The following is a 27,841-nucleotide window of genomic DNA, read 5'->3' as shown; positions in this document are numbered from 1 at the left end:
CCACTGGCCTCCTGCCTGACACCTGGGATGGGGCGAGGGGAGGGTGAGGCCTGGGCATCGCTCTGCCACCCAGCCAAAAAGGATGTTGCCTGAGTGGTCCATGCCCAGTAAAGACACACTGCCCCCTAAGCAACCTCGGAGGGAGCTCTTCACTGTGGGGCCCGCTCCAGGGCGGGAAGGAGAGGATTAGGCTGTTGTCACACCACCGCAGCAACAAGAGGACCCCAGGGGTGGTGCCCTCCACTCTGGGCCGCTTCCCATGCAGGCCCAGGGGCTCCTGCCTCGGCCGCCAGCAGGGCCTGTGGCCACATCTGGACTGTGTTCCACTCAGCTGGGTCCGTAAATGGAATAATGAAAGGTCTGGTGGAGCCCAGGTTAGGTAAGGCGGGACGTGGGGCTAGGCAGGTGAACCAGGGCCCAATTCCCCTGCCCAGAGCAGAGGCCTTCCACTGTCCCCGAACTCCAGGAGTGGCTGCCCCTCCTGGGCGCCACCCACCCAGCTGTGCGAAGGGGACAGGCAGGCCCATGACAGAGAGAGGGGGCTACCAGGCTGACCCCCGGTGATGATACAGACTGGCCTGGGAGCTCTTGGGCAAGGCGGACTGCCCCTTACAGACCTAGATGTGGCAGGGGTTGGGGGGCGCATCACCGTGGCCCCGTGAGGCAGGACCCCAGGAACCAAGGCCTGAGAATAGCTGCTTTAGGGGAAATGTTTCTCAGTGGTCACTGCTGCCACACTTTATTTGTGAAGCCCCGGGCACAGCCCAGACACACACAGAGCACATGGGGAAAGCACGGAGTGTCGCAGGGCTCCTCCAGCCCAGCCCAGCCCCCACCTTGCCCCGGCCCCAGCAGGCCCTGTCCCTGCCCACACCGCTGGAGAACAGCTGTGGGCCTGCCCAGACCCTCCACCTCTCTGCCAGGGCTCCCAGGCCACACCCAGACACCTTAGCGGCCCACACGGGGTGCGGAGCCAGAGCTGTCCAGGCAAATGCAGCTCCCAGACCCTTGCGTCTGCCCCCCGCTTCCCTTCCTGCCCACGCGGTGTGGGCGGACACCCACACCCAGTCTTGCCCTCTGCCACCCCCACCCCATGGCCCCAACCAGAGTGGTCCTGGCCCCTCAGGCTGAGCGGCCGCACAGAGCGGGGTGGATGGTAGGGGCAGGGGTGGCCGGAGGAGCCAGCCCTGGCGACAAGAAGCAGAGCAGCCCTGAGCAAGCAGCCCCAGGCAGGACAGGACACATCCGGCCAGCAGTGCCCCAGGCCTGGTGCCGCCCGCAGCGGGGGCAAGGAAGGCAGGCAGGGGGATGGCCGCCGGGGCCTGGCGCCTGCGCAGAGAGCAGAGCGTCCTCAGACAGCGGCAGCTTTAATGGCACAGCAGCCTGCAGCCCTGGCGCCTGGGGGCCATCAGCTCCGCTCCAGCGGGACCAGGGCAAGTCCGGCAAGGAGACATGAAAAACTCAAACCCCGACCAGAAGCACACGCCTGCACGTACGCCACACCAACACACACACTCGGGAGACGACACGCGAGACAAAGCCCGTCCCTGCCGCCGGCCAGAGTCCTTCAGCTGAGTCCCTTCCCAAGTCATGGTCCAGGCGAGGGATGGGCAGAGGCCAGCTTGGCATCTAGACCTTGTACAGCGTCTGCAGTAGATTGTGGCGGGCAAAGGAGCAGGATTCCAGGGCGCCGTTGGGCCTGTGGGGAGAGAAGGGTCAGTGGGCGGGCCCCGCTGGACCCAGGAAGCTCTGGCTGTGCGGTGCCAGCTTCCCAGCTGTGATGCTACCCAGAATACACACCACACTCGGGTTTTCTAATTTTCACGACGACTCTGCAAGGGGGACGTCAGCTCCTGCCTTTGCAGGTTGGGGTTGGGGAGGCACCTGAGGCCACATGGCCCCGAGCTGGCACCGGGCTGGGAACCTGGCCTCCGCTCCGCCAGACAGGCTCTCCCAGGCTTCTCCAGCGGGCACAGGGCCAGGGAGCCTTCCTGAGCCACTGGTCCCTGTGAGCGACTGGACCGTGGGAGTCCCAGCTGGGCCCCTGAGAGCCACAGGTAACCAGATCGTTAGATGGTTAGTTCCACTGCCGAGAAAGAAACTGGCGAGGTGCTCAGGGGGACAGGGAACCTGGCGAGCAGCCAGGACCGAAAGCCACGGACGCCTTGCCTGGTGCAGGCTGGGCCTGGACCCTAGAGCCCTGGGCTGGAGCTGAGGGAAGGGAGCACACGTGACCCTCACGGTCGCCTATCAGGCCCAAGCCCCCCTCCTCTGATGTGGATACGTTGAGGCCTGCACTGGAGGGCCGGCAACAAGCCGGGAGGAGGCAGTCTGTCACTGACCAGCAGGCGAGGGTGTCTTCTAGGGGTTTGGGGGTCCATGCCCAGCCCAAGGGCCAGACAGGGACGACAGGAGAACAGAGGCGACAGTCCCAACCAAGGGCTGGAAGGACACGGGCAGCCGGGGATGGCAGCTGGGGACACTCTGGACAGCCTGTGGCAATGGCTCCTGCAGCGGGAACAGGTGCAGGGAAGCGCGCACCTCGGCTGGCGGGGGAGGCCGGGCTGCAGTCCTCATGAGACCATGCCCAGGGCTTGGACTTGCCCTGGGCTTTGGCAGAGGAGCAGCTGCAGCACAAGGGGATGCCTGGGCTGGGGCAGGGGGTGGAGGGGTGGTGTGTGGTGGCAGGGGCAGGCAGACACAGCGAGGGAGTCAGGCCAGACCAAGGAGGCACCTGAGATGCCAAGTGGCAGAGGCCAGCTGGGTCCTCGCGGCCAGTGGGTGGTCCTCACCCTCCTCTATGCAGGCCACCCCCACATACTCCCTCACAAGCTCTAAGCGCCCTGACTGATGCCCGGGGGCCCAGCGATGTCACGTGTCCCCCAAGGTGGGGGCCCCTTCTTTCTCCTTGGACCCTCCCATGTTCCCCCATGGTCCTGGCTTCACCAGAAGTATGGTGGTCAGAGCCTCGGAGACAGCCTCACCCACCCCTCAGTTTGGCAGAAGGGGAGACTGAGGCCTGGGGAAGGCAGGGGCTCGGCTGGGGGCCACACGGGGCCTCAGTGAGGGCAGGGACGGGCCTCCCACCCCACCCTACCCCACCCCACCCCAGCTGGGCCTTGAGGTTAGGAGGCTCCTTGTTCCTTGACTGTGGCCAGCACCCTACCAGGCCCAGGACCCTCCAGGACAAGGCCCCCTTGGCCTAGGCTGCTGAGGGAACAGACACAAACTGCTCCTGGGATGCTGCCAGGCATGGAGCCCCGGTCGGCAGCAAGACGTGGGCAGACCCCCTCTGACCCGGTGTTCACTGCCTTGTCTGCAAGACAGGGCCACTACCGTGTCCCCACTCTCAGGGAAGATACTGTGCCCGAGCCGTGTCCTCAGCTGTCCAGGCCTGGTGAGACTCAAACACAGATGCCGAGAGCTGGGGAAGCCTGCGTGGCCAGGCTGGGGACATGGACACTGGCCGCGTGGCCGGCGGGCGGACACTCACTTGGTCATGAACGCTAGCAGCAGGGGGGCAAGGGCCTTGGGGAAGTAGTCCTGCTGCACCACGTGGGTCAGCGCCATCAGGGGGCCGTACAGGTTGGCAACGGCCTTGATCTTGTCTTCACTCTGCGAGACAGACACACAGCAGAAGGCTGGGTGAGCACCGACGCAGCCCCTGCTGAGAGCACCCCACGGCCGAGGTCAAGCTGAATCCCACATCCCATCACAAAGGCAAAGCCTGCTTAAGCAGACCCAGGCCTGGGGACGGTGGGCGAGCGGCCCCAGCAGGACTCGAGGTGCCGGATGTTGGGGTGTACCCCCCCACCTGGGCCACGCTCCTTTTGGCGCACCTTGAGCAGCCCCATGTGGATGAGCAGCCGGGTGAGGAAGGCGTTGGAGTTGAAGGCGGACGAGCTGAAGGCCTTCTTCATCAAAGCATCTACAAGGCAGAAGCAGTCGAGAGGACTCAGGTCATGTGGCCCCTGGGCACACAGGCTGGCCCTGTCTCCTGTCTCGTCAGGAGGTGGACGTGGGGTGGATGTGGCCACGGCAGCCAGACGGCGGGGCCAGCCAGCACCAGGGGAAGGGCTCAACCCCCCTCCCGCCCCTACAGGGACGCCTGGGCCTGGCCTGGCCTCAGGTGGAACGGGCGTGGGCAGACGTGAGGTGAGGCAGGTCACCCTGGGGCGGTTTCAGCTGGTCTCTGGAGGTGGGGGGTTGGGGAATGGATGGGGGAACGGGAGGAGGTGTGGCCAAAGCCATGCAGGGACCCCACGAGCTCCTGCTCCTGTGTGAGGCTATTCTGGTAAACAGAATTCAGGCAACCTGTCCCCACAAATGCCCCAGGAGGGGCGGGGCTGGGCCCTCAGGGAACAGACACAGAGACCCCGCCTGGCCCTTCCCGCCCCTCCCAGCCTCCCCTCCACCAGCCCACCAAGCGTCACCCACTTCTCCAATCGCTTCCAGCCTGTCCTCCCCTCCCTGCCTGGCCCAAACACTGGCAAGGTGGAAGGTGAGAAGTGCTGTGAGGAGAGGAACTGAGAGGATGGGGTGGCGAGAGAGGGTCCCAACAGGACCAGAGACCCTCGGAAGCCTGGGGAAGGCCTGGGGACCTGCGGGTGGAGGGGACAGTGTGTGCAGCGGCTTGGAGGCGGGGACAGGGTTCAACTCTCATCACCCCTCCTCAGAGAGGTCTGACCTTCCTGCAGAGGGCACCACCTGGCCCGAGTTCTCACCGTATAGAACTGTATGGCTTTGGGAAGGGCCTCAGGCTCCCCATCTGCAAAAAACAGAGAGGCGAGCACCCGACGAAGAACAGATGGGAGGGCAGCGCTCTGAGCCGAGCCCAGGGCAGCGAAGAGGCCGGAGCTGTCTGGGCCACCCCCCGCACGCACCTACAGCGTCCTGCACAGCCGTCCGCACCGAGGCTTCATCCTTGAACACGGAGGACACCTTCAGGAAGGCGGAGACCACCTTCTCCGGGTCAGACGTGTCAGTCTGAGGACACAGGAGACGACGGCTGGTCACCAGGGGCCTTGGCAGACGTGGGCCCCTGCCTGTGGCTAGAGGAGGCCTTGGCAGGACATGGGCCTTTGCTGGGCAGGGACACGCTGTCCCCCCAGAGCCGGCAGGGGCCCGGCCGCCACAGGTGTGCAGCACCCACGGAGAGTGTACACACTAAAAACCACTGTCTCCAGGGACCCCCTCTTGCAGCCTAACCCGATGAAATAATCCAGCACGCAAATGACGTTCACATGGAGGAAACCTGCCTCAGCTTAACCGACAACAGAGGAAAAGCGAAATGTTGGGAATCCACGGAAAGTGTGGATGGTTTAAGTGCTACCTCTGCTCACTGACATAAAGGGCGTGATGAGAGCTGTACTGACACAGAAAACAATGAATGGTGTTCAGTGAAAGGGTGGCCACACGAAGGTCTGCATCATATAATCTCATTTACCATGGGGGAAATCAGATAACAAGAAAAAAAAAAGAGATCACAGAACAACATAAGAGGGAAATAAAAAGCCAAAATACCAAGCCAACTCTGCGAGTGGCCCCTTTTATTTCTTCTAGACGCACCTCGCAGACACTGTGGGCTTGGCTCCAGACCACAGCAATAAGGCAGATGCCACAGTGAAGCCAACCACGTGAACTTTGGGTCACCCTGTGTGTGCGTCTATGAAGTGTGCAGTAGCATCATGTCCAAAAAAACACGTATATTAACTCAAAAACACGTTCTTACTAGAACATGCTGTTATCTGAGCCTTCAGAAAGTCGTGATCTTTTGTCAGTGGACGGTGTGAAGCACTGTGAGAAATACCAAAATGTGACAGAGACACCGAGCGAGCAAACACGGCGCAACCACGGCATCAAGAGACTCGCTCGCCATGGCTGCCTCACACCTTCCGTTCGTGTAAAAACAAACGCGCAGCCTCAGCTTTCTTATCTGCCAAATGACAGTAGAAGGGCCTACGTTCCGAGGTGCCAAGAAGGTTGAGTAAAATCACGTCCAAGTGCTCAGAGCAGTGGGGGCAGACAGGCACTGGGCGCTGTTGAGCTCAGGGTGCTCGGTAATCACCTCGGCAAGAACGAGTCACAAGTGAGCAGCCTGGGGCCTGCTTGGGGGCCTGGGACCTTCACAGGGGCAGGAGAGCCGTCTAGAAGCCGGTCCTGCAGGACGTGCAGAGGGAAGCCTAATAACCGTGTGCTCCCGTGACAATCCTGTGAAAATTCCCAACCCCAGTTATCACTGAGACGCCCCAGGCCTACCCTTCCTCGCAGCCCAAGTTGTGTCCACAGTGTGCGCAGACCTGTGCCAGCACTTGTCACACTCATTACACGAGTGTGCATTAGCTATGACGCTTGGCAGCCCCGCCCCCGCCCAACCCCAAGCTGTGCCGGAACCTCTGCTCCGGCAGCTCCAGCAGCCGAGGCCCGAGTGGGGCTGGCGTCAGTGGTACTGTTACCTGCTGGGCTATCAGCATGGAACTCTTGGGCCCGAGGCGCAGCAGCTTCTCCGGGGAGGGGAAGGCCAGGAAGGTGGAGACGTCTGCGGGAGGCGGGGAGGACAGGACAGGAGCTGGTTCCTGGGGGACAGGCGGCACAGGTGGCTCTGGAGAGGTCCATGTCCAGACTCCTTGCCCAGAAGGACGCCCCTCACTCAGGCCACTCAAGGCTCAGAGTCCAGAATTTCCCCAAATTCCCCAAGGGTGAGGGGCCTGCAGAGGCTGCCTCTGGTCAGCTCTTCGCGTAGGAGCCTCTAGGGTGTGGGCAATCACTTCCTTCAGACTCCAAGAGCCTGGTGCGGCCAAGGGGATCCTCGGGATGACATGGGATACTGCAGAAATGACTCCAAGGCTCAAGGGGCCCCACCAGGAGCCGGTGTCTTAGCTGGGATGACCACTGCCGGTGGGCACCAGAGGCGCCCGGCCATCACACTGGACCATTAGCCACATTCAACACAGCCTGGCCCTCTGTGCCCAACCCGAAGTCCCCCAGAAGCTTTACTTGGGAACCTGAGGGAACAGACATGCCTCCCGGCCGGGAAAGGAACACCAAGTATCCAAGCTGGGTCACGACCCGGCCACTGTCTCCAGAATGGGGACCATCCCTAGGGGTCACCAAGATGGGGAGGAAAGTGAATTTCCATTTTTGCCTGTTTTTTACCCTACTCTTTTAGAAACACTTATATGCCTCCCGCACAACTGAAAACCCAGGTATGACTTTACAGTTGCCCTCTGTGTCTGAGGTTCTACACCCACAGATTCAACCAACCACAGATCACGGAGCCGCGCTGCAGTTCAGTCACTGCAGACACCCACACAGAAGTGGGCTCGTGCAGGGCACACCCGTGCTGTTCAGCAGTCTACTGCACGTGGCGCAGCAGCACTGTGCGTGTGGATAACTTATAAATGAGCAGACACATCTGTCCTGGGGTTAAGTAAGACAAATGCAGCCGCACTGGGGTGATTTCCTCTTTTCCATGTGGAAGCGCGCAGGCAGAACGAGTCTGCAGTCCTGGGACCAAGACACCCCCACCCCCCCCTCCCGGGGGAGCGGTCTCAGGACCCCAGGACCCGGGGCGGGGCTCTGACCTGCAGGACTCACCCCACTGTTCGGGCCCTGGCCCTTCCTTGAAGGTGTGCTCGACTCCTCGCCCTGCTCTTCCTGCTGTGGCTCCTCTTCCTCCTCCTCCTCTTCATCCTCCTCCTCCTCCTCTTCTCCTTCCTCCTCCTCCTCCTCCTCCTCCTCGTCCTCATCCTCGTCATCCTCACCCTCGTCATCACTGCGGAGGAAGGTCTGGCTGAAGCAGACCCCTCCCTGTCCGGTGGCCCACATTGGCCTCGAGAACCCACAGACCCCCAGCCAGGCAGGAGCCGGGCAGGGAGGGCCGAGGAGCAGCTGTCCCGGACTGGGGACCTGGGAGTCGCCTGGAGGCCCGTCCCACAGGGACGCCTGCACTGCATCTTGTCCCTGTCCCAAAGAACCCGCAGTCCCACGGGGGAGAAGGAGGAAAGGAAGAATTCTGTCATAGCTGGGGCCCAGGGCTGGGCGGGAACACTGCCCAGGCTGAGACGCCCAGGACGGTGCCACCCACGTCTTGCTGACCACGGGAAACTACGGTCAAGGGGGAGTGAGGGGGCCGCCCTGCCTCTGATGAAGCCTGTTCCACTTCCCCCGGACTGGGGGGCCCCTCGAGCCCTTCCTGGCCTAGGTCCTGCAGCAGCACGGGGCCTGGCCCTGATGGGACACGATGGAGGGCCTGACACAGAAATGACACCCATCTAGAGGTCAGAGAGGCAGGCAGAGACGGGTGCTGATGGATGAGCCAGCTCCCATCCAGACGGAGGAGGCAGCCCCCTGCCCCTCAAACCCGGAAGACCCTCGCTCCTGCATCAACTTCTGCCTTTTCCAGTCGACCTCCAAGACTGGTCTCAGGAACAGCCCGGGCCCATCCCATGGCCACTGCACCCCACATCACTGCTGCCCCGCATAGCGTCACCTCAGATCGAAGCGCGTCCCTTGGGAGGCTTCCCCGACCCTCCTGCTCTATAGGGTGACTGCTCTCAGCCCCCTCTATGTCCCTGTGATATTTACACGCCATCACTTGATTATCATTGTCTTATTCCTTGATCCCTCGCCCACGGCAACAAGGTCTCAGGAGTCAGAAACCTTGACTGTCTCGCTGTCAATCCCCTAATGCCCAGCACGGTGCCCGGCACACCACAGGGACTCCACCCATGTTTTCTGAATGAATAAAGGGAGGAACGAAGAATCCGGGGCCCCAGACCCCCCACCTGAGGGACGCCAGCACCGCGGCCATGTTGAAGCCTTCCAGCACTTCCTGCAGCTGCTCACAGCCTTCTTCTCCCAGCATGTTGCCTGCTCGCGGGGAGGGGCCGGAGGTCAGCACAGGGTGGGGCCCACTGGGCAGGCCGGGGCCGAGGCCACCCGCCTCCTACCATTGAGGTCCAGTTTCTCCAGTTCCGTCTTGTCTGCCACGGCCTCAGCGACGGACAGAGCAGCCTCTCTCTTGATCTCACCAAATGACAAATTCAGCTCCTAAAAGATAACGGGAAGGGGTGGAGGCAGGCAGACACAGGAGCCAGAAGACAGGGGGACCAGGAGACACGGGGTGACCAGGAGACAAAGGGGTCAGGAGCCTCCGCTTCCCCAGGTGAGGGTTTGAGGCAGACTCTGTCCGGCGTAGACACACCGCCACGACAAAAGGAATACTATTCACCCAACAACTCCCACTAAACTGCAACGACCCGAGTCACTCTTCTCTTTGAAAAGTCAGAAACCCTAGCTCGGAGGGGTGAAGAGACTTGCAGAGTCACTCGGGGAGAAGGAGGTGGAAAGGCCGGGCTGTGAACCCAGGCCCACCTGCCTTGACAGGCCTGAACCCTGCTCCCCGCACGCTGTCACCCTGAGAGCGGGGGAGCCTGGACCCCGGAGGGAGGAGGTAGGGGGTCGGCCAGCACCTTCAGCTTCGGCAGGCCCCCGTGGATGGCGTCTGCGATGGCGATGGCGCCCTTGGAGCGCACCAGGCAGTCCCCGAAGTTGATCACCTCCACCTGCCGTAAGGTCTTCAGCGTCTGCAGGAGGAGGTGGGGGACAGGATGAGGCCCTCCTTGAGCCAGCGTCACACCGCCCTGTGCCCGGTCCAGTTGCCTCATCAGCTCTTCCTGTTGCCCCCGGAAGGCCTCCCAGCCTCTGGCTAAGCCCCTTCCAGGGCTCCCTATTACTCATGGGAGGTCTCAAGGAGTCAGCAAGGCCCCCTCCATCCCCCAGCCCTCAGACACACCTTGACCCCCGGCCTGGTCACACCAGGACCAATGGAGTAAGGGTCACTCCCGTCTCTGGCCTGCCCACGGGCTGCTGACCCCTTTTCCCGAACACCCCTCCTGCCCTCCCTGTCCACACAAAGTTCACTTGTCCTGGAGAACTTGGCCACAAGGTGGCCTCTTTCAGGAAGCCTGCCCTGCGTCTGGCTGGAACTCCCTGTGTGCTCCCCAACGCTTGCTCAAGTCTCTAAGACCCCACAGCAGGCCTGCCAGACTCCTGTGGGGTCGTGCAGGCCTCTGAGGTTGATGGGAGCAGCAGCGTCTCCCACCCAGCAGCCCCGACGCCCAGCAGCCACTGTGCTCGCAGTGGACTGGCTCCTTCCTCCCCTCCTCGCCCTCGGGGCTCCTTGAAGGCAGAGTCCCAGACTCAGCTCTGTGTGGCCTGCACTCGGTACAGCGCTGGGCACTAGACGGGGGCTCAATAAACAGCTGAGGAAAGAATCGATGAGGCCAACAGGCTGGAGCAGCCTCTACGTGGCCTCTGAGAACAAAACCAGCACCGACAGCTGCGGCTGCATGGAGGTCGCTCAGGATGGGGCAGCGCGGACACGCAGAGCTGCCCCCAGGGCCCAGGCCCCCTGGTGACAGATGCCCGTTCGGGACACGTGCACGTGGCTGAAGCCACGGGATACACACCAGGTGGGTGGGCCGGGGGGAGAGCAGCCACCTGCCGACGGGTCCACAGCAAAGACAACCACCAGTCCTGGTTTCCGTGGCCCACTCGGGCCCTGCTGTGCCCCTCTCACCTTGGCCATGGCCACGGCGCCCTTCTCGGTGAACGTGTTGTCGTTCAGGTTGATGACCCGCAGCAGGGGGTTGATGGCGAAGGCTTGGGCCAGGGCAGTGACGCCGGGGTGGTTGATCCCATTCTGGGGCATGTGGACCTCCTCCAGAGTCCCGATGATCTGTGGGGGGCAGGAGTGAGAGCAGTGGGCCCCGAGGTCGGGGGCGGGGCCAGGGGACACCCTGCGGGCAGGAGGGCAGTACCACCAACCAGGTGTGGGAGGGGCTTGTCCATGAACAGAGGGCAAAGCATGCTTCAGGGCACAACCACACCTGATCCTCTCGTCTCACGAGGGAGACCTACCTGGGATCAGGACCATCACCAGACAGATGACTGAGATCAGAGGGGCTAAGTAACTTGCCCAGGGCCACACAGCTCTGAGCACTGGTGTCTCTGTCTGGCACCTCTGCACTGCAGGGACCCTGGGCTTTGGCCTGCAGTCAGCCCAGGCCCTGCTCTGTATAATGCAGCACCGCGTGGCCTTTCTTTATGAGGGTGCTGCTGCCTTATTTACACAGTATGAGTGGCAGCCCATCTTCTGCATCCTTTTCTTGGGGTGAGAAGGCTTCCTGAACCTAGCGAACCCCCTCACTCCAGCCTTCCCTCACCTCCTTTTCTCTGCCTGGAACACTCTGTCTCCTCCTTTTTCTGGCATTTTCTTGACAGGCTGACTCCTAATGTGTTTAATAGCTCTCATTTTGGATGCCTCCTCCCACAGGAAGACTTCCTGGATTGCCCTACCCCAACCCCCCCAGCACAACCCAACACTCTTCCTCTCTGCCCCCAGGGCGCCTCATCCTTCCCCTCTCATGGTGTTCATCCTTCTAAAGTGTCAAAGCCACCTTCCTGTCTGCATCCTAACAGCCCCCAAGATCTCAAGGAGAGGCCCACGTCCCAGTCTCCATCACCACCCTGGAGGGACTGAGGACAGGCCTGGCCTAATTCTGTACCCAGGCACCTTGTCATCTCTGGGCGCCCAGCACAGCATGGGGATTCACAAATGAACACAGGCAGCCCAACTGAGGCACATTCCAAGTCAGGGCTCTTAATATTTTCTGTGCCATCAGGCAACCTGGTAAAGCCCTAGGGCTCCCCCTCTGGATGTTTTTAAATTTTAAGCTAAATTATACAGAATAACAAATCAATTCAACTGGAAGACAAGTATCAAAATGTTTAGAAAACTGCCTAAATGTTTGCTGTACTCATACATATACCTCTTAAGCCAACGGATAATAAGACCTTGGAGAACCATTAACTTTAATGTATGAGAAACAAATACTTCTGTCTATCCACAATGGCTATCATTTGACATGAAAATACCTGTGATTTCTCCTGGTAACAATGCCACAAGAATTTCTAAAGCTGAAGTTTACTGTCCACATTCACCATGGAAGGTAAATGCTGCATTTTATTAGCTCTGGTAGTGAAACAATCATGCACTATCCCCCTGACCACATTCAAAGCCTTCCTGAACTCTATTCACAGACCAGTGGGATCCCACAGCGTGCATGCTCAGTCATGTCCAACTCTATGCAAAGCCATGGATCGTAGCCCACCAAGCTCCTCCGTCCGTGGGATTTTCCAGGCAAGAATATTGGCGCGGGTTGCCATTTCCTACTCGAGGGGATCTTCCTGACTCAGGGATCGAACCCAGTCTCCTGTGTCTCCTGCATTAGTAGGCAGACTCTTTACCACTGAGCCACCTGGGAAGTCCACGGACCTGACTTAGACGCCCTGCCCTGAAGGACACCTGAGAGCACCCCCTCCAGCTGCTGCTCCCACCCTCCTCCCTGGCTCATGGGCAAGTTTCATGGGCTCCATCCCAGCGCCCTTCTCACTGGAGCCAGGGACTGTGACCCCACAGGCCGGGGTCAGCACTCACGCTGCTCTGGCACTGCCGCTCGTTTCCCAGCCTGGCAGGTCACAAATAGCACTGACGATTCACCCCAGAAGGCGGATCACGCCACCTTTCCGACTCGAGTGATGGGGATCCTGTCCCGAGAAGATGAGCTAGCAGCCTCGGAGGGGGAGGCGAGCCACCCGAGGTCTCTTCGCCAAGTTCTTGCGTCTGCCGGCCATGTTCAGCCTGCCCCAGGGCAGGGAGGGCAGAAACCACTCACCCCGAAAGCTTCTGCCAAGGCGGTGGCTCCGTCATTCTCCAGACGGTTTCTGCCCGCCACGAAGACCTTCAGTGCCAGTGGCTTGCCTTGGGCACTGGACTTCCGATGACACTCGGTCAGAGCTGCTGCCAGGATCTGGGGGAGGCAGGAGGCCCTGGTCTTCAAAGTGCTGTACCAGCCACGGCCCGGGTGGATACGGGACGAGGAACTGCTCAGCAGCAAGCACCTCAGCTGGGCCCAGCACTTTGCAGGAACATGGGCTGTGACATCCACCTCTGTGTCCACCTATCCCGTCAGCCTGTGGGGCTTAGCCTCATGGTAGGGACGGGGAGAGGGAGATAACAACACCGAGTGACGTGGGCAAGGGGCTTCATGGTCAGCCCACTTTAGCGTCAGGACCCTCTGTCAGGTGGGCACCATCGCGACTCCCACACTCTGGCTGAAGAAACTTGGGCTCAGAAAGCGACAGAAACTTTCCTGCAGACACCATGCAAGCGGCACACCCTGAACAGAACCTGAACCTTCTGGCATCTCCTCCACGCTCCGCAAGGCCTCAGGGGAGCTGGCCAAGGAGGGCAGGGCTCCCCCCACCATGACCCATCTGACACCCGCCCAGGCTCTGACCAGCCATACAGCGGGGGCTCACCTGCTGGGGGTAAAAACCTAAAACGTGGTTTGCCCTGACCCTGGGGTGGTGCCAGGAGGTGGCCTCTATCTAGTGACACCAACAGAGCAAGAGGTCACAAACACTAGTCGGCTGGTGGGTTGAAGTGGAGAGACGGCAGTATAGAGGATGTAAACGGGTCCTGGGCAGTGCGGCAGCAGACACTTACACACACCTGCCAGGCCTTGAGCGCTCCCAGCCAAGGTGCTTTCACACCTCATTCAACCTCAAAACCAGCCCGGGAGACAGAAGGCATTAGCCTTGCTCTGCAACGAGGGAGCCGGCTCAGTGTGGCTGCACACAGCTCTACTCCGGGGCACATACAGGACCCGGGACACCGCCAGCGGGGGTCGGGCGTGTGTTCAGGGCAGAGCCCACCGACTTCTGCTGCAGGCCAGCCTGAGGGATCTGCAGAGGCAGCTCTACTCGGGTGGGGCTGGACTGGTGTCCTGCGCTGAGGCAAACACTGTTGTCTTAACACACAGCTTACTGCCCCTAGACCGGAGGCCTGCAGGCTGAGACGGCCCAGCGTGAGCTGCCCGCCCTCCCACGGGGCAGGAGGTGACAGGCCATGTGCAGGGCAGGCCACTGTGGCTCCTCAGCCTAGGCCGCCTCGAGCACACACAGGTGCCTCCTGCTGCTCTGAGCGGCCACGGGGATGCTGGTTCAAATCCCACATCCGGCCCACGCTAGCTACATCATCTGAGGCGCTCGACCCAAGAGCTCTAAGCTCAAGTGCCGTTATCTGAAAAGGCAGGGACAGTGTTACCCACCTCTCAGTAAGGGGGGAGAATTAAGGTGACACGTCTTCAAAGAGAAGACGTCCCTGTTTGCTGTCAGTTCCTATGTCCGGGCCCCCTGCTCGTTTTGGTCAGACGGTGAGGGAAGGAGAATGGGAATGCAGACTGGCGCTTGGCCTTTCTAGAAGCTAGGCCAGAAACAGCCAGAACGGGCCAAGAAGAGAATAATCAAGGCTGGCCTCCCTGGCCCTTCTGCCCTGACCAGCCTGGTTGCTGGCAGGACAGAGGAGGCACCCTGGGCAAGGGTCTGACCAGGGACAAAGGTGAGCTGCGCCCAGGCCTCCCCGAGTGGCCCCTTGCTGTGGGCTCCCTCCGCCACTGCACATGCCAGCCCTCACATGGCTCTGGCAGCTGTTCCGAGGGCACAGCGGGTCTGGTGATGCCCAAACCCTGTGCTCTACAGAGCCAGCAGGTTGGAGCACGTCTGCAATACTGCCTGTGGGTTGCTAAGGCAACACAGAACTGAGGATGGTTGCTTGGCAACTCCACCCTCCCAGATCCATCTCCTGTCCCCACTGGCCATAGGCTGCTGCCTTTGAGGCCTTTGTCCTTTGAAGAGAAAAACAAGAGGCGAACCATCCCAGACGGTGGGTGGCCAAGGGCACATACTCCAGGCGGATGCAGATGTACCAGGGGACCGGGCAGGGAGGAAGGCGGAAGACACAGGGATGTGGGGGAGGGAGTGGCCACACCCACCTTGCCACCACCGATGCCCATGCCACAGTTGTTGAGCTTGAGTTCGTGCAGTGTGAAGCAGGCGGAGCTCTTGAGCAGGGCCTCGAAGCCTCGCACGCCATCAGGCCCGAAGGCGTTGTCACTCAGGTCCAGCTCTACCAGCTGGGCCCCGGCCGTGATGAGTCCCTCCCCGAGAGAGATCTGGGCACAGAGGAGCTCGCGTCAGTTTCACAGACAGGGACCAGGTGCTACTTCTGTGCCAGGCCCTTCCTGCCCTCGGGGGGCATCTGGCAGGTGGGGACCCGGCAGAGACACAGACTGTCTCAGTACAGAGCTGACCATGTTACATTGGACTGAAAACCCTGCAGAGGACTCTTAATTCAGCTGTAGCCTGGGGCTTAGTACGGTCATCCGGGAAAGCATCCTGCAGGAGGCCACATCTGAGCTCAGTCTGGATGAGCAGCAGCCAATCATGGAATACGAGGAGGTTCCAGCCAGAAGTAAACCCACTAGCAGAGGGACACAGCACGAAGCGGCAAGCTGTGTGTCTGGGGACAAGCCTCCAGGAGAGGCGGGGGTCAACTCAGGCAGGCGCCAGGCCAAGAACTGTGAACTTGGGCCTGAGCGCAGTGGGCTTGGAGGCGCGTGAGGTGTACAGAAGACACAGCCCCAGACTTGGGGAGGGCAGACAGACAGGCAGAGGGAGGCTGGAGGTGTGAGACAGGGATCCAGGCAACAGAAGAGGCTGCGGGGGCCAGTGTGATGAGAGGTGGTGGAGGGGAAACTGAGTCTCGTCAGGGTTCTCACAGAGAGAGGGGGGACCTGCAGAGATGGGTTCACTGGCCAGGGAGGGGAGGAAGGACCACCGATGCCCCAGGGTTTCCAGCGGTGACTGAGCACCCAATGTGGGTGCCCCATTTCCCACCTCAGCCCAGGACCAGATGTGGCCAGAAGGTGCTGAGCTCTCCCGGGAACCTGCCAGGCTGGGATACCGAAGTTCCCCAGGACAAGTGGGTGGGGCAAGGCGGCTCTGCCAGGGCTGGGCATGGAGGGGGCAGGGTTTCAAGGTGGGAGGCGTAGGGAAGACACTGCCCTTGATCCGGTGATGGACAGGGCAGCTGAGGCAGTTTCCACGGCCTCCAACCCCAGATCGACAACGAAGGGCCATTCTCTGGCTCCCCCGCCTGCTGAAGAAAGCCCAGCCCCAGTGATAGGGCTGCAACAAATCTCAGCCCTTAAGCGGTCAGAGGCTCAAGCTCTCCCTCTACACCACTCCACCATCCCTGCACTTCACGCCATTCCTGGACCCCAAATTTGTATTCCTGTTTCTGAGACGTGCTCTCACCGTAAGTTTAGTATGGAGATCACGCCTTCTGCAGAACTTCTGCAGAAGATTAGAGGCTAAAATGTAGGTAAGACAACAGCGCAGAGGCGCCCAGCCAGGATCTCGTCAGTCAGTCTCCTTCAACTTTTCTAACTCAAAAGCCTTTTGTATACACTCACGTCAATTCACTTAACCTGTGCTCTGAATCCTAGCCGCCCCTGGTTCCTGTCCACCCTTGGAGACTTGTATCCAGCTTGAGCAACTCTGCCAGGGCTCCATCAACCTTCCACCCAGGGAGCCCGCTCTCCAGTGTCCCCATGGGGACAGCTGTCCCATCCTGGATGACCCTTAACTGTCTATTGGACAGAGGTGCTTTAGAGATGAGGCTAGTGCCGGCATCTCAGGAGGGCCGGTGCTGGCTGATCGGAGGCCTGGGAAGATAGCACCAGCACAACACAGACCAGACTGACCGGAAGCTTGCCCAGCCTCGCTGGGAGGCCTCGCTGGGAGGCTGCCAGCCCCGCCCCCTCCCCTTGAGCCCCAGGCAAGCCACACTGGGTCCTGTGACCCTCCGTGCCTCCCACACATGCACACAGGCTGGGAGCTCCACCCAAGCCAAGCTGAGCCCAGGAATGGGGAAAGGGAAAACAGGCAGAGAGAAGCCACCCATGATGAGAACCAAAGCAGAAAGAGTGGTATTGGAGAAAGGGAGGGGCCGGAGGAAGACTGGGCAGCCTGTGTGCAGAGTCAAGTCGAGAGGGACCTCAGGACACAGAAGGAGGGGCTGGGATGAGGGGATAATCATCTGGGGAGGAGACCCACGCTGCCTGTGGGCGAAATCTCTGAGCTCAGGTCTCTGCTGCGCTTCCTGTCACTGGGCCGCCCAGTCTCCCAGGGACCTTGAGTCCTCACTCCTGGCTCCCCATCACCGCGTGTGCTGCCACCTGCTTGTCAGGACACAGACAGCGACCGCGCTTGCCTGGCTGCCATGGCAGAATCTCGGCCACCCCCAGGGCACTCTCAGCCTCCACAAAGAGGAGGCTGTGAGGGAAAGTCCTGGGAGGTGCTAAAGGGGTCCCTGCGGCCCGGGGCGCAAGCAGAGGTCGCCTTTACTCACCAGGGCGGGAGGGATCTCCGACCGCAGCCTCCCCGTGAACATGTCGCTCCAGTGGCATCGCTTTGGAAGGAAGAAGAGAGTTAGCCGAAACCCTTCGAGATGGCCTTCAGACAGCCCCTCACCCCCATGGACCTGGGACCAGCTGTGATGGACGCTGACAGGACCTGGAGGCCCCAGAGGAAAGGACCGTGAGTATCAGCAGCAGTGTCAGGAAAACCCTCCATCTGTCCAACCCTCTGGTTCTCAGAGAAAAAAATAATCAGGCTGAGAGGGAAGGAGGGGACTGGCCCCAGGCCCCCCGGCAAGGCAGCGGAAGGACCAGGACCAGGACACCAGACTCCTGGCCCAGTGCTCCTTCCCAGTCCAATTTTCCCCCATGGTGTGGGCCATAGCAACACGGGACATGATCTTGGAGAGTGGAGGAAAGGAAACGAGACAACATAGAACCCAGCAGTGAAGAAGTTACTCTCTTTTCAACCCTCCTTACCACCTCCAGAAGACAGGTTTGGTTTGGGGTTGGTGAGTCTCACCCACGCCCCCACTTCCAGCTCATCTGCCTTTTTAACAAAGGGAGAGAAGGCTTCAGGTTCAGACCCTTTAGATGACAGTGACCTCGAACTAGAATTTAATAACACTCTGATTTCCTTTATAGTAAGGGATGTGATTTTTCCAGCTAGAAAAGAGATCGCGTTTGCTTTTAAATTACTTCCAAGTGAGCTGATTTAAAGGCCATGCCAGTTAAATATCACAAAAGCAGTGGCCACGTAGCTGGGTCACATACCATGCTGGGGAGCAGAGTTGAGGCTCCCAGCACACAGCCCTACCTCTAACGCTAGGTCTGTGTCCACTTAAAATATCACCTCTGACAGCTCTGGCCTTTCCTGGCCAACCCTCGGAAAAATGGACACAGGAGAAGCAACTCTTCCCTGAAACCCAGGCCTCAACACGTATGAACTAGACCCAACATTAAGTACTAGAGAAGCTGGTGTTGGCAAAACTCTCACATCCTCCAATAAAGCAAATCACTAACACCCCTGCGGACATCCTACACAAGTTGGCTTGGGGAGATACACCTGTATGTAGGTGTGTGGGGTCAGAACCGGCAGCTCCAGCCTAAGCGCCTCCCTACGGACAGTGTTCTCATCCAGAAGCTTCCCCAACCTAGCTCTGATGGGCTGAGGTCAGCGTGGGGCTTCAGGGCACGCGGCTGCCTTCTATTCCTGGCTCAGCTGACCCAGGCCTGCCACTCCCTGACTCTGACCCCCAGCATCTTATCTCTGAAACAGGCTTTAGGCCTCGCTCATATCCATGTGGGTAGTATAGCAGTTGAGAGGCTGGGGTGCTGTCTGGGCTCCAAGCCTGGGTCACACTTTGCTCACCTGGCAAGACCTAACGTGTGAGGTGCTACAGGAGTGGAACTACCATCTTATCTCGCCTCAGCGCTGTGCCCAGGGCACCGGTGTCACAGGCACCTCTGCCCCGGCTGCTGCTCCAACACCCCCAGCTCCTTCCTGCAGAGAGGCAAGCTTGAGACTCTGCGGTGAGGCGACTCAAGGCCCTGGGCCTGCACAGGGGGATGCGAAACAGGCCCTACTCCCACAGCTCAAGCACTCTCACTCCAGCCTGCCTGTGGTCACCATGGCAACCACCCAGGGAGGAAAAACTCCTCTGCCAGGGCTCCATCAAGGAGCCCAGACGCCATGTAAGGCCAGGCAGTGCAGCCAATGAGGTGGCGGCACTGGGGCTCCAACCCAGGCCCTTGGATTCCTACGCTCAGCTGCAGGCACGTCTCCTCTGTTCCTGTCCTTCAGGGATCACCCGGGAGAGCAGAGTTCCTTCACAGAAAAATGTTCCAGTTCATGCGCAGGCAAAGGACAGGCCCTGGGCAGGAGAGCAGAAGCAGCCCTGCCTTGGCTGTCTGTTAACCTGACCGTGATCCTCTTGAGGACACAAACATCAGAGGCCACACCATTGACCAGCTCGGGGCCCTCCGCTTCCTCTCACGGCCCTGGCCTCGTCTGCCTTCCCTTTGAGAAAGCCCTGAGGGCCACGAACACGTGCTGGACTTGGAAATGTGAGCACAGCTCAGGCTCTGACCAGCAGCAGGATCTGAGGAGGCTGACTCAGCCGCCCTGAGGCCTCAGTTCCCTTGACTCACAAGATGGAGACACAGCTTTATGACGGCACGTCTCTCACAGAGCATGAAGGACCAGCATTCAGAGGAACTCGCTCTGAGAAACACCAAAACGGAAGAATCTCTGGGTTGGCTGAGGAAGGGCACTGTTTGCGTCTAACCTTCAAGAAAGGACCAGCCATTAGGCTGTGAGAAGGGCAGGTAGAAGGCCCCCACTGAGCAGCCTTCCTTCCAACCACCAGCACCTGAGCTGAGGTGTGGCCATTTCTGCCCCAAACGCGCCTCCTCCGAGGGGCAGCCTTTGCTCAGGAGTCTTTGCCCAGGCTGGGCTGAGCACCTGTCAGAATGGCTCCCAGATCTGTGACATGAGCTGCAGGCTCTCTCCAGCTCTGCTCCTTCCTCTTTCCCTTTCTCACGTGACCCGGTAAACCTCTTATCCTCCTGACACCTTCTCCGGGTCTGTGACCGCCGGGCTCGAGCAGACACATCACACAGGCAGAGGGGCCCCAGCTGGCGCTGTGCTCCAGGAAGCCTGGAGCAAGGGGGCTGTCCGAGGTGACCACCCCCAGGGCCCAGGAGGGACTGGACACAGGCACCTGCCGGGGGGGTGGTATGTGAGCGGAGGCCTGTCCCCAACCAGGCTGGGCCTGCTCGCCCCCGACCTCACCTTCAGCTCCGGCTTCTTCTCCAAGGCCTTGGCGATGACCCTGGCTGCCTCCACGCCCACCGTGTTGCCCTCCAGGCGCAGGGCCTCTAAGCCGTCAAAGTCTTCAATCTCCTTAATCACATCTTTGGCTGCCCGGGGACCAAAAAAATCACATTCTTAGACTTCATGGGCCACAGATGCAGGAGCTGAGGCCCAGCAACCACCTCGTCCCTCACGAGGGCTACAGTGCACCTCCTGGGTGCCAGGCCCAGGCTCACCAAGGGACTCAGACAGGCTCACGGTATAGTAGGGGACGTGGCTATGCGGACAATTCCTCTGTAGTCGTTAGTAGTTAGTCGCTCAGTCGTGTCCGACTCTTTGAGACCCCATGGACTGTGGCCCGCCAGGCTCCTCTGTCCGTGGGATTCTCCAGGCAAGAATACTGGAGTGGGTAGCCATTCCCTTCTCCAGAGGATCTTCCCGACACAGGGATCGAACCCAGGTCTCCTGCATTGTAGGCAGATTCTTTACCATCTGAGTTACAATTTCTCTGTAATGAGTGTTAAAACAAGGCTTGGGAACCAAGGGAAAAGAGGAATCGGCTGGTGTGGGTGAAGAAGGTGCTCGGGGCACCTTGTGGGTGGTGTGGGTAGAACCTGCCAAGAAGGGGCGAACACCGGCAGGGTAGGGAGAAGGCACACACGCATCCAGGGCGAGGTGACTCGGGCTGGCGTGCGCATTAGTGTGCTGCTTTATTGTGATGAAAAATCCCATACACTCTAAATGCCAATCAACAGAGGGCAGGGTAACTCACTGGGGCGCGTGATATAAGCAGTCACACTGACGTCACTACGAATGGCAACAGAGCTGTTTACCTGACTTGGAAAATAATCATCTTACAGTGATAAGTGAAAACATTGTATGAATTCTTACACACACACATCCCCCCCCCCCCCACCAAGTTTTAGAAACCAGACGTTAAAGCGGTTATCTCCAGGTGGTGGGATTCTGGCTCAATCTGTGTTTTCCCAGCATCTGTTCAATATACTCTCAATGTGTCTGGTTAGAAAGCAGCTTTTTAAGTATCTGTAATTATGATCCCAATTACTTAGAAAAAAAAAAAAAGAGGAACTCAACTATGTGTTTTGGGAAAAAAACACAAAACTTGAAAAAAAAAAGCATCAAAATTAACAGCAGTTACATCCCTGGGCTGTGTTATAATGAAGATAATTTTTCCCCCTTCTTTCAATGCTTCTGTATGCTACAATGAGCATGTATTAATTTTACAATCTGAAAAAAACCATGCAGGTTACATGAAAGACAAATCTAGTCTGGCTGGCACAGGATGGATCGGGGTAACATGGTGGGGAAGAGATGGAGAGGAACGTGAGAGAGAAGAGCGGAACATGACCTTCTAGGCTACGACAACCACAGAAGGGTCGTCAGAAAGTCTGTGATATGCTAGGACTTCCCTGGTGGTCCAGTGGTTAAGAAACTCCCAATGCAGGGGGCCTGGGTTCAATCCCTGGTCGGGGAACTAGATCCCACAGGCTACAGCTACAACGAAGACCCGGTGCAGCCAAGCAAACAGTTTTAAAAGAGAAAGCTCGTGACCTGCAGCCTCTAAGGGGCTCCCTGAGAAGCTGTCAGAGCTGCAGGAGAGCTGGGGGTCTCCCTCCTCTTCCCCACCCCCGCCAACAGTAGCACCTCCTCAGAAACCTTGCTACCTCCAACCAGGTCCATTTTTCTTTCGGCCCTGTTGTGCAGTATGCTGGGTCTTAGCTGGGATGGACTGTGTGGAGTCTTATCCACTGGACCGCCAGGGAGGTCCCTGAACGGTTACTTGATTATCACACAGAGACTTCATTAATACCGGCTTCCTCGCTGGGTCATCCGTTTGCGAAGAAAGGGCCTTTCCTCATCTCACTTCGCCTCTGCTCACTGCTACCACGTTTCCTAAGGTTGTTACTGACAAGCCTGGTCTTGTTAAGTGACCTGAGGTAAGGAAGTGCCTGCGAAGGTCACACAGCTAGAGTAGTGACCAGCATGCATTTTATGACAAGAAAGACTAGACAGGCACGAGCCTCCCATTTCCTAGGAAGGTACGCTGAGGCTTCAGAGAATGAAGCCACTCTGCCCAGAAGTTCAGGGGAAATGGCAACGCTGAGCTTCAGACAGGTTTTCCCAAAATGAACGTATGTGCTGCTCCCCAAAGTCTTGCTTCTGTGCACAACCACAGACTTCACACAGGGGGGCCCTGGCAGAGAAACCCCCAAACCCCTCTCCCCCTTTGGAGCTGCAACTCCACAGCGCCAGGTGTCCAGGTCGCTTCTGCAGCTGGCACTTAGGGGCAGGGCTGGCGTGGCCTCTCAGCCTTTGGAAGACCTGCTCCAACAGGGCGTCCCCCTAACATCCAGGGAACGGCCGGCTCACCAGGAGGGAAGATGGCTGCTCATGGGAATGTTTACACCGTCCTTAGAAGCGAGGCGAGATGCCAGGGCCCCAGGGGAAGCCGTGTATGTGACACAGGTACAGAGACCGGAAAGTCCTGTGCTTGCCACGAGCTTAGCCAGGGAGTCAGAGTGAGCGTGCAAGGAAGAGCACCCAAATGGAAAGAGCAGGGACGGGAGAGGGTGGGGGTCACAGCCGGGTCGCCTCTCGCTTGACTGGCAATCCAGAGTTACTTTACACAGAACTTAAAAACAGGCCAGGGATGGGCCCCAGCTGGCCCTGACTAACCACCAACCGTCACCAGGCTGTGTGGAAGGGGGTTCTCCTTTCAGCCTCGACTGCCTCACAAAGAAACAAGTCCCAGGGGCTCTGCTACCTAAGGTAGCAAGGCCTTACTTTGGTCCTTACATGACTCAGTGAGCAGAGAAAAGGACCTAGTTCTTTGTTTTGTTTTCCAATTTTTGGGGCCTAGTTCTAATCAATGGCCTCATGGCCTTCCTTGGACCTCACCTGCTCACTCCCAGCCAAGACAGAGGCCCTTTCTGGGCTCACGATCAGGCCACCAGGCCCCTTGATACAGCACTCAAGGGCCTCTGCCCAGGGCTCCTTCTGGGATTCTGACTTCTTTTCTCTCAAGCCCACCCTGTGTGTCCCAGCTCCTGGGCCAAATCACATGGTTCTCCTGCCTGCGGTGCCCACTCTCCTTCAAATATCTGCTCATCCTCAGGAACTTCTGGAGCCCTCCTCCTCCTCCTCCTCCTAAGTCGCCTCAGTCATGTCCAACTCTGTGCGACCCCACAGACGGCAGCCCACCAGGCTCCGCTGTCCCTGGGATTCTCCAGGCAAGAACACTGGAGTGGGTTGCCATTTCCTTCTCCAATGCATGAAAGTGAAAAGTGAAAGTGAAGTCGCCCAGCCACATCCGACTCTCTGTGACCCCAGGGACTGCAGCCCACCAGGCTCCCAGCCTCTCCCTAAGTGGAAAACATCTGATCCCTTCCCCAACCTCACTTCCCAGAGCTCTTCCATGTCTCTGAGACTGTGTTTCATCTCTCTCCTGTTGGCTGTCTGAGGACCTCATTCCTACTCCAGGTCAGGAGCTCCTCAGAGGCCCGGGCTCTAAGCTGCCCATCCCTGGTGACCGCCAAAGCAGGAGGTGGCACGTCCAGCCTGAGCCAATGAAGTGGTTACGTGCATCTATTTTAGGAGCTGACAAACCTGAATTTTCTTCCCAGCTCCACTGCTTAGAGCTGGGCCTTAGGAAAGTCCTATCACCTCCCTAGGCCTCAACTTCCCAATTTGCAAAATGGGGTGAAACCTACCTCCAGACCTTTTCGGGGGGGATAAACGGAGACACTCTTTGTACAGCACTGAAGACTACGTGACTCAGTGTTAACAACCAGCATTTAATAGCAAATTCACGTTTACTGAGCTGGGCTGAATGTACACTGAGACGCACCAGACCAGGGACTCAGCTGGACCTCCGATGGAATCCTGGCTCTGCTATTCAGGGCTACACCACCTTGAGTAAGTTACTGAAGACTCCCGAGTCCTTTATTCCTTATTTATCAAATGGCAACATGTTTACCTCCCTTTCCCAGGGATGATGCAAGGATCAAAAGTGACAAAGCACAGGAAGGAACTCTAAAGATTAAGGCCCTACAGAGACGTTAGGAATGTGCAAGGACTCAAGCGGTCTCTGGCCTGGAGGATGGGAGCCAGTCTGCCTGTACACTAGGACAACCGGGCAAGTCCAGACCAGTTTCTCTGGTTGGGCTGGAACCTCAAGAGGCCCGATGCGGGCACCTTCATTTCCAGATGCCTGGGATTCGGGGTGGATGCGTGCCAGCCATACTCTGGCCACAGAAGCAAAGACAGGGTCTGTATTCTGCTTCTAGTTCTGTCCAGGCCTAATGCCTGTTCACAGACAAGCACATCCATCCCTCCCCAGGGGCGTTCACTATGTGGACTAGACTCCCAAGAGGGCCCCAAATCTCTTTTTTTTTTTTGGCCTGCGCTGCACAGCATGTGGGATCTTAGTTCCCTGACCTGGGATTGAACCTATGGTCCCTGCAGTAGAAGTGCAGAGTCTTAACCACTAGACCGCCAGGGAAACCCCTGGACTGTCCTTTTCATGCAGCCTTACTGCTCTCAGGGGTGCAGTGCTCGGAACCTTCCCGCTCTCGGAAGGGCAACGACTGTCCCCAGACCAACTCTGGATTGTGCGGTGAACTCGGGGGTGGATCTGAAGTAAGAAATCAGGGCCGGATCCTGGGACTGCAGCTCACTGTGGTCCTGCGCTGCCAACCATTCCCCCAAAGAGGCGTTTCCCACCTGCCGGCCTGAAGCCACCGGCAGGGATGCCCACAATGTGCTCACGGACAAAACATCTTTAAGCCTCACTGGGCTAGGACAAGTGTGATCATGAAGCTAACCGGGCCTGACAAGTGCTCCCTGTCCCTCCAGGGCCATTCCACACGGGTACTCACCATCGTCCGCAGTGTTGAGTTTGAGGCTCTTGCCCTTGAAACTCAGCTGTCCCCCGGCCACCTGGGTCTTGGCGAGCGTCTCTGCTAGCTTGGCAATATCTTCAGAGGCCATGGTGGCTGTGTTGGTGGGCTCCTCTGGAAATCTGCAGACTGAGGAGGTCAAAGTGCATTAAGAGAGGATCTCTGGGCATCTCCAGGTTGAGGAGGGCCGGGTAGGACCATTTCAGCTGCCTGAGCCCACCTCCCAGGATAAGGAAATCCCAAGCACTAAACCACTGGGAGAAATAAAAACACTGAGCAAGGAAGAGTTCTAAAAAGGCAAAGGTTTCAACCTCTGTAGAGTTACCGTCTAACTACAAGCCCTCCTCTGCCCAACTGCCCCAGGCGGGGTACCAAGCAGAGCCATGTAAGTTGACCACTGGGTCCCCAGGGAATGGCAGTCGAGTCCCAGTCTGACGGCTATGAAGAGTCTCCCCAGAGCACACACCTGCCTGATCATGTTGGGTGCTTTCTGTTTGAGGGTCCCATTCCTCAAACAGGACACAGATGGCTATGGGATCCAGGTTATCCATCCCAAAGAATGCCCCACTGCCCTCGTTGGCATGACTCTGGGGGTGGGGCACAGGGCACAGCCCACTGCACAGCTCGTTTCAACCTTGGCCAGGAGACTGGGCAGCCCATGGCGGCCAGACCTCAGGGGTTCCTAGGCGACCAGAGGTCTCTACATCACAACAGCCACCATCACAATAGACTGAGGACAGAGTTGCTGAAAAAAAGGAGCTTCTAGCTTATAGTTCAGCAGATTGGCAGAAAGGATCACTACATTTCCCCAAAGAGGAATGGGTGATCAGGAAGAACAAGGTTATTTAGTGTCTCAGACAGTGATAAGAAAAAAAACAAACAGGAAAAGGGGTAAGAAGCTTTGCTGTTTTCCTTTTTTCTTGGGAGGGGGGAATGGATTTAATCTAAAATAGAGTGGTGGTTGTTGTTCAGTTGCTTAGTCATGTCCAACTGTTTGCAACCCCATGGACTGCAGCACACCAGGGTTCCCTGTTCTTTACCATCTCCTGCAGCTTGCTCAAACTCATGTCCATTGAGTTGGTGATGCCATCCAACCATCTTGTCCTCTGTCGTCCCCTTCTCCTGCCTTCAATATTTCCCAGCATCGGGGTCTTTTCCAAGGGGTCAGTTCTTCACATTAGGTGGCCAAAGTACTGGAGCTTCAGCTTCAGCCCTCCCAATGAATATTCAGGACTGATTTCCTTTAGGATTGACTGGTTTGATCTCCTTCCAATACAAGGGGACTCGCAAGAGTCTTAGAGAAGGTATTATTCAGAAAGAAACAAAGACTTGAAGGATACTGGGGACTGACCCACGCAGATATCTGGGGGAAGAACATTCTTGCAAAGGCTCTTGTGGGGGAAGGCGGTGGGGGGCGGGGGGGGGGGGCGGTCAGAGGAAGTGCAAGGAGGCCAGTGGGGCTGGAACACAGAGAGAGAAGGAGAAAAGAGGTAAGAGATAAAGAGAATTAACAAGAGGCCCCAGTCACAAAGGCCATTTTAAGAACCGAAGCTTTTACTGTGAATGACAAAGGGAGCCACTGGAGGGTTTCTAGCAGAAGAGGAACTGTGATGTGACGTTATATTCTGACAGGATCACTCTATCTGCTGCGTGAGGCAGGGAATCTCAAAGCTGCTTCAAGAATGAACGAGGGGATGAAACTGAGCATAAAACAGCCTGACACCGCCACCACCCCACTCCTTGTAATTCCAGTTTGGGACAATTTAAGGCTAGAAAAACGGTGGTGAGGCGTCCAGACTTCTCAGCTGGAAAAGTCCAGTACGCACACACACACACACCCCATCCTATCCACTATAAAGACTAGGCAACACACACACCGTTCACTGTAAAGTCTAGGCAACTGGACCACAGAGAGATGAACTGACTGGTCCAAGGTCTACAAAGGGCCAGCAGCGAAGTAAACACAAACATCTCCCGAGCAGGAGCCTGGCACATTTGCCTCCGTGCACATCCACCGCTCCTGCCCAACGTCGGCAGAGACTCACGAGGGTCCCCGGGGATGAGGCTGCACCAGCCCAGGTCCTCGGCGGGTGTGGGCCTCTTGGGAGGCGGCGGCGGGAGAGCGACGTGCGAGTTCGGGCCGCGATTGACAGGCGGGGCCGCACCGGAGTCCCATCCGGGATCCCAGGCGGACGTTCACCGCCCTCGGATTGACACCGACGCGAACAGGGGACGCCGCTGCCGGCTGGGCGAGCCGGGTGGGCCTGATGCCCTCTCTTAAGCCTCAGCCTCGCCGCTTGGGAAAAGGGACAGCGCCCCTCCCGGCTTCCCAAACTCCCACCCGCTCGGCGCTCGGCGGTCGAGGGCACAGGGGATGAAAGCGGAGGGGGCATGCAGAAAGCGCCACACCTTCCTCGCCCGGTTCCAGGGCCGCGCCACCCCCGCCTGTATCCCCAGGCAGGTGACAAGGAAAGGAAAGGGATCCCCGACCCTACCGTACACAGGCTGCGCCGCCGCGTGGGGCGATCGGAGTGCGCGCGTGCGTCCGGCGGGCGCGGACGGATTTAGGGTCCGGGTCAGGTCAGGTCAGGTCGGGGTCGCCGCCTCCGATCCGGGGCTCCCGATGCTCAGCTCCACCGGTAGACGTCCGTCAGCTTTGCCCAAGCGCTTCTCGCCGCTCGCAACTCCGACACCACCTGCTCCCCGCACGGCGGCGGATGATGGCGGAGGGAGGTGGATTTTGAAAGCCGGCAGTTTCTTTCCTTCGATTTGATTTGTCG

The 27,841-nt window shown here is 58.6% G+C and overlaps 1 protein-coding gene across 2 annotated transcripts; it reads right to left on the bottom strand.

Moving 5' to 3' along the window:
• Nucleotides 1–723: 723 nt before the first annotated feature.
• On the bottom strand, nucleotides 724–27,841 carry RANGAP1 (Ran GTPase activating protein 1). 2 transcript variants are annotated; one of them, XM_070371510.1, is made up of 16 exons: nucleotides 27,557–27,841; nucleotides 25,041–25,190; nucleotides 20,122–20,249; nucleotides 17,321–17,380; nucleotides 14,901–15,080; nucleotides 12,741–12,875; nucleotides 10,583–10,741; nucleotides 9,474–9,587; nucleotides 8,952–9,051; nucleotides 8,787–8,871; nucleotides 7,597–7,774; nucleotides 6,456–6,575; nucleotides 4,884–4,986; nucleotides 3,840–3,928; nucleotides 3,494–3,615; nucleotides 724–1,699 (listed from the first exon to the last, which is right to left on the bottom strand). In XM_070371510.1, exons 2-16 carry the CDS (start codon nucleotides 25,150–25,152, stop codon nucleotides 1,630–1,632), a joined length of 1,755 nt encoding a protein of 584 aa, XP_070227611.1. In that variant the 5' UTR covers nucleotides 25,153–25,190; nucleotides 27,557–27,841; the 3' UTR covers nucleotides 724–1,629. The 2 variants fall into 2 exon arrangements, with proteins under 2 accessions (XP_070227611.1, XP_070227610.1); XM_070371509.1 differs by lacking the exon at nucleotides 27,557–27,841 and adding an exon at nucleotides 26,102–26,439.

Source organism: Bos mutus, chromosome 5 (assembly GCF_027580195.1).
Source record: "Bos mutus isolate GX-2022 chromosome 5, NWIPB_WYAK_1.1, whole genome shotgun sequence".
Lineage (NCBI taxonomy): Eukaryota > Metazoa > Chordata > Mammalia > Artiodactyla > Bovidae > Bos > Bos mutus.
The sequence above is the reverse complement of the archived record's forward strand: the minus strand, read 5'-3'. Positions and strand labels throughout refer to the sequence as shown.

Coding starts and splice junctions, on each gene's coding strand:
- RANGAP1 (XM_070371509.1), bottom strand. CDS start 26,159: ATGGTTGGATGGCATCACCAACTCAATGGACATGAGTTTGAGCAAGCT. Junction 25,191..26,101: donor TGAGCAAGCTGCAGGAGATG/GTAAAGAACAGG, acceptor TGACCTCCTCAG/TCTGCAGATTTCCAGAGGAG. Junction 4,987..6,455: donor CCATGCTGATAGCCCAGCAG/GTAACAGTACCA, acceptor CTGTGTCCTCAG/ACTGACACGTCTGACCCGGA.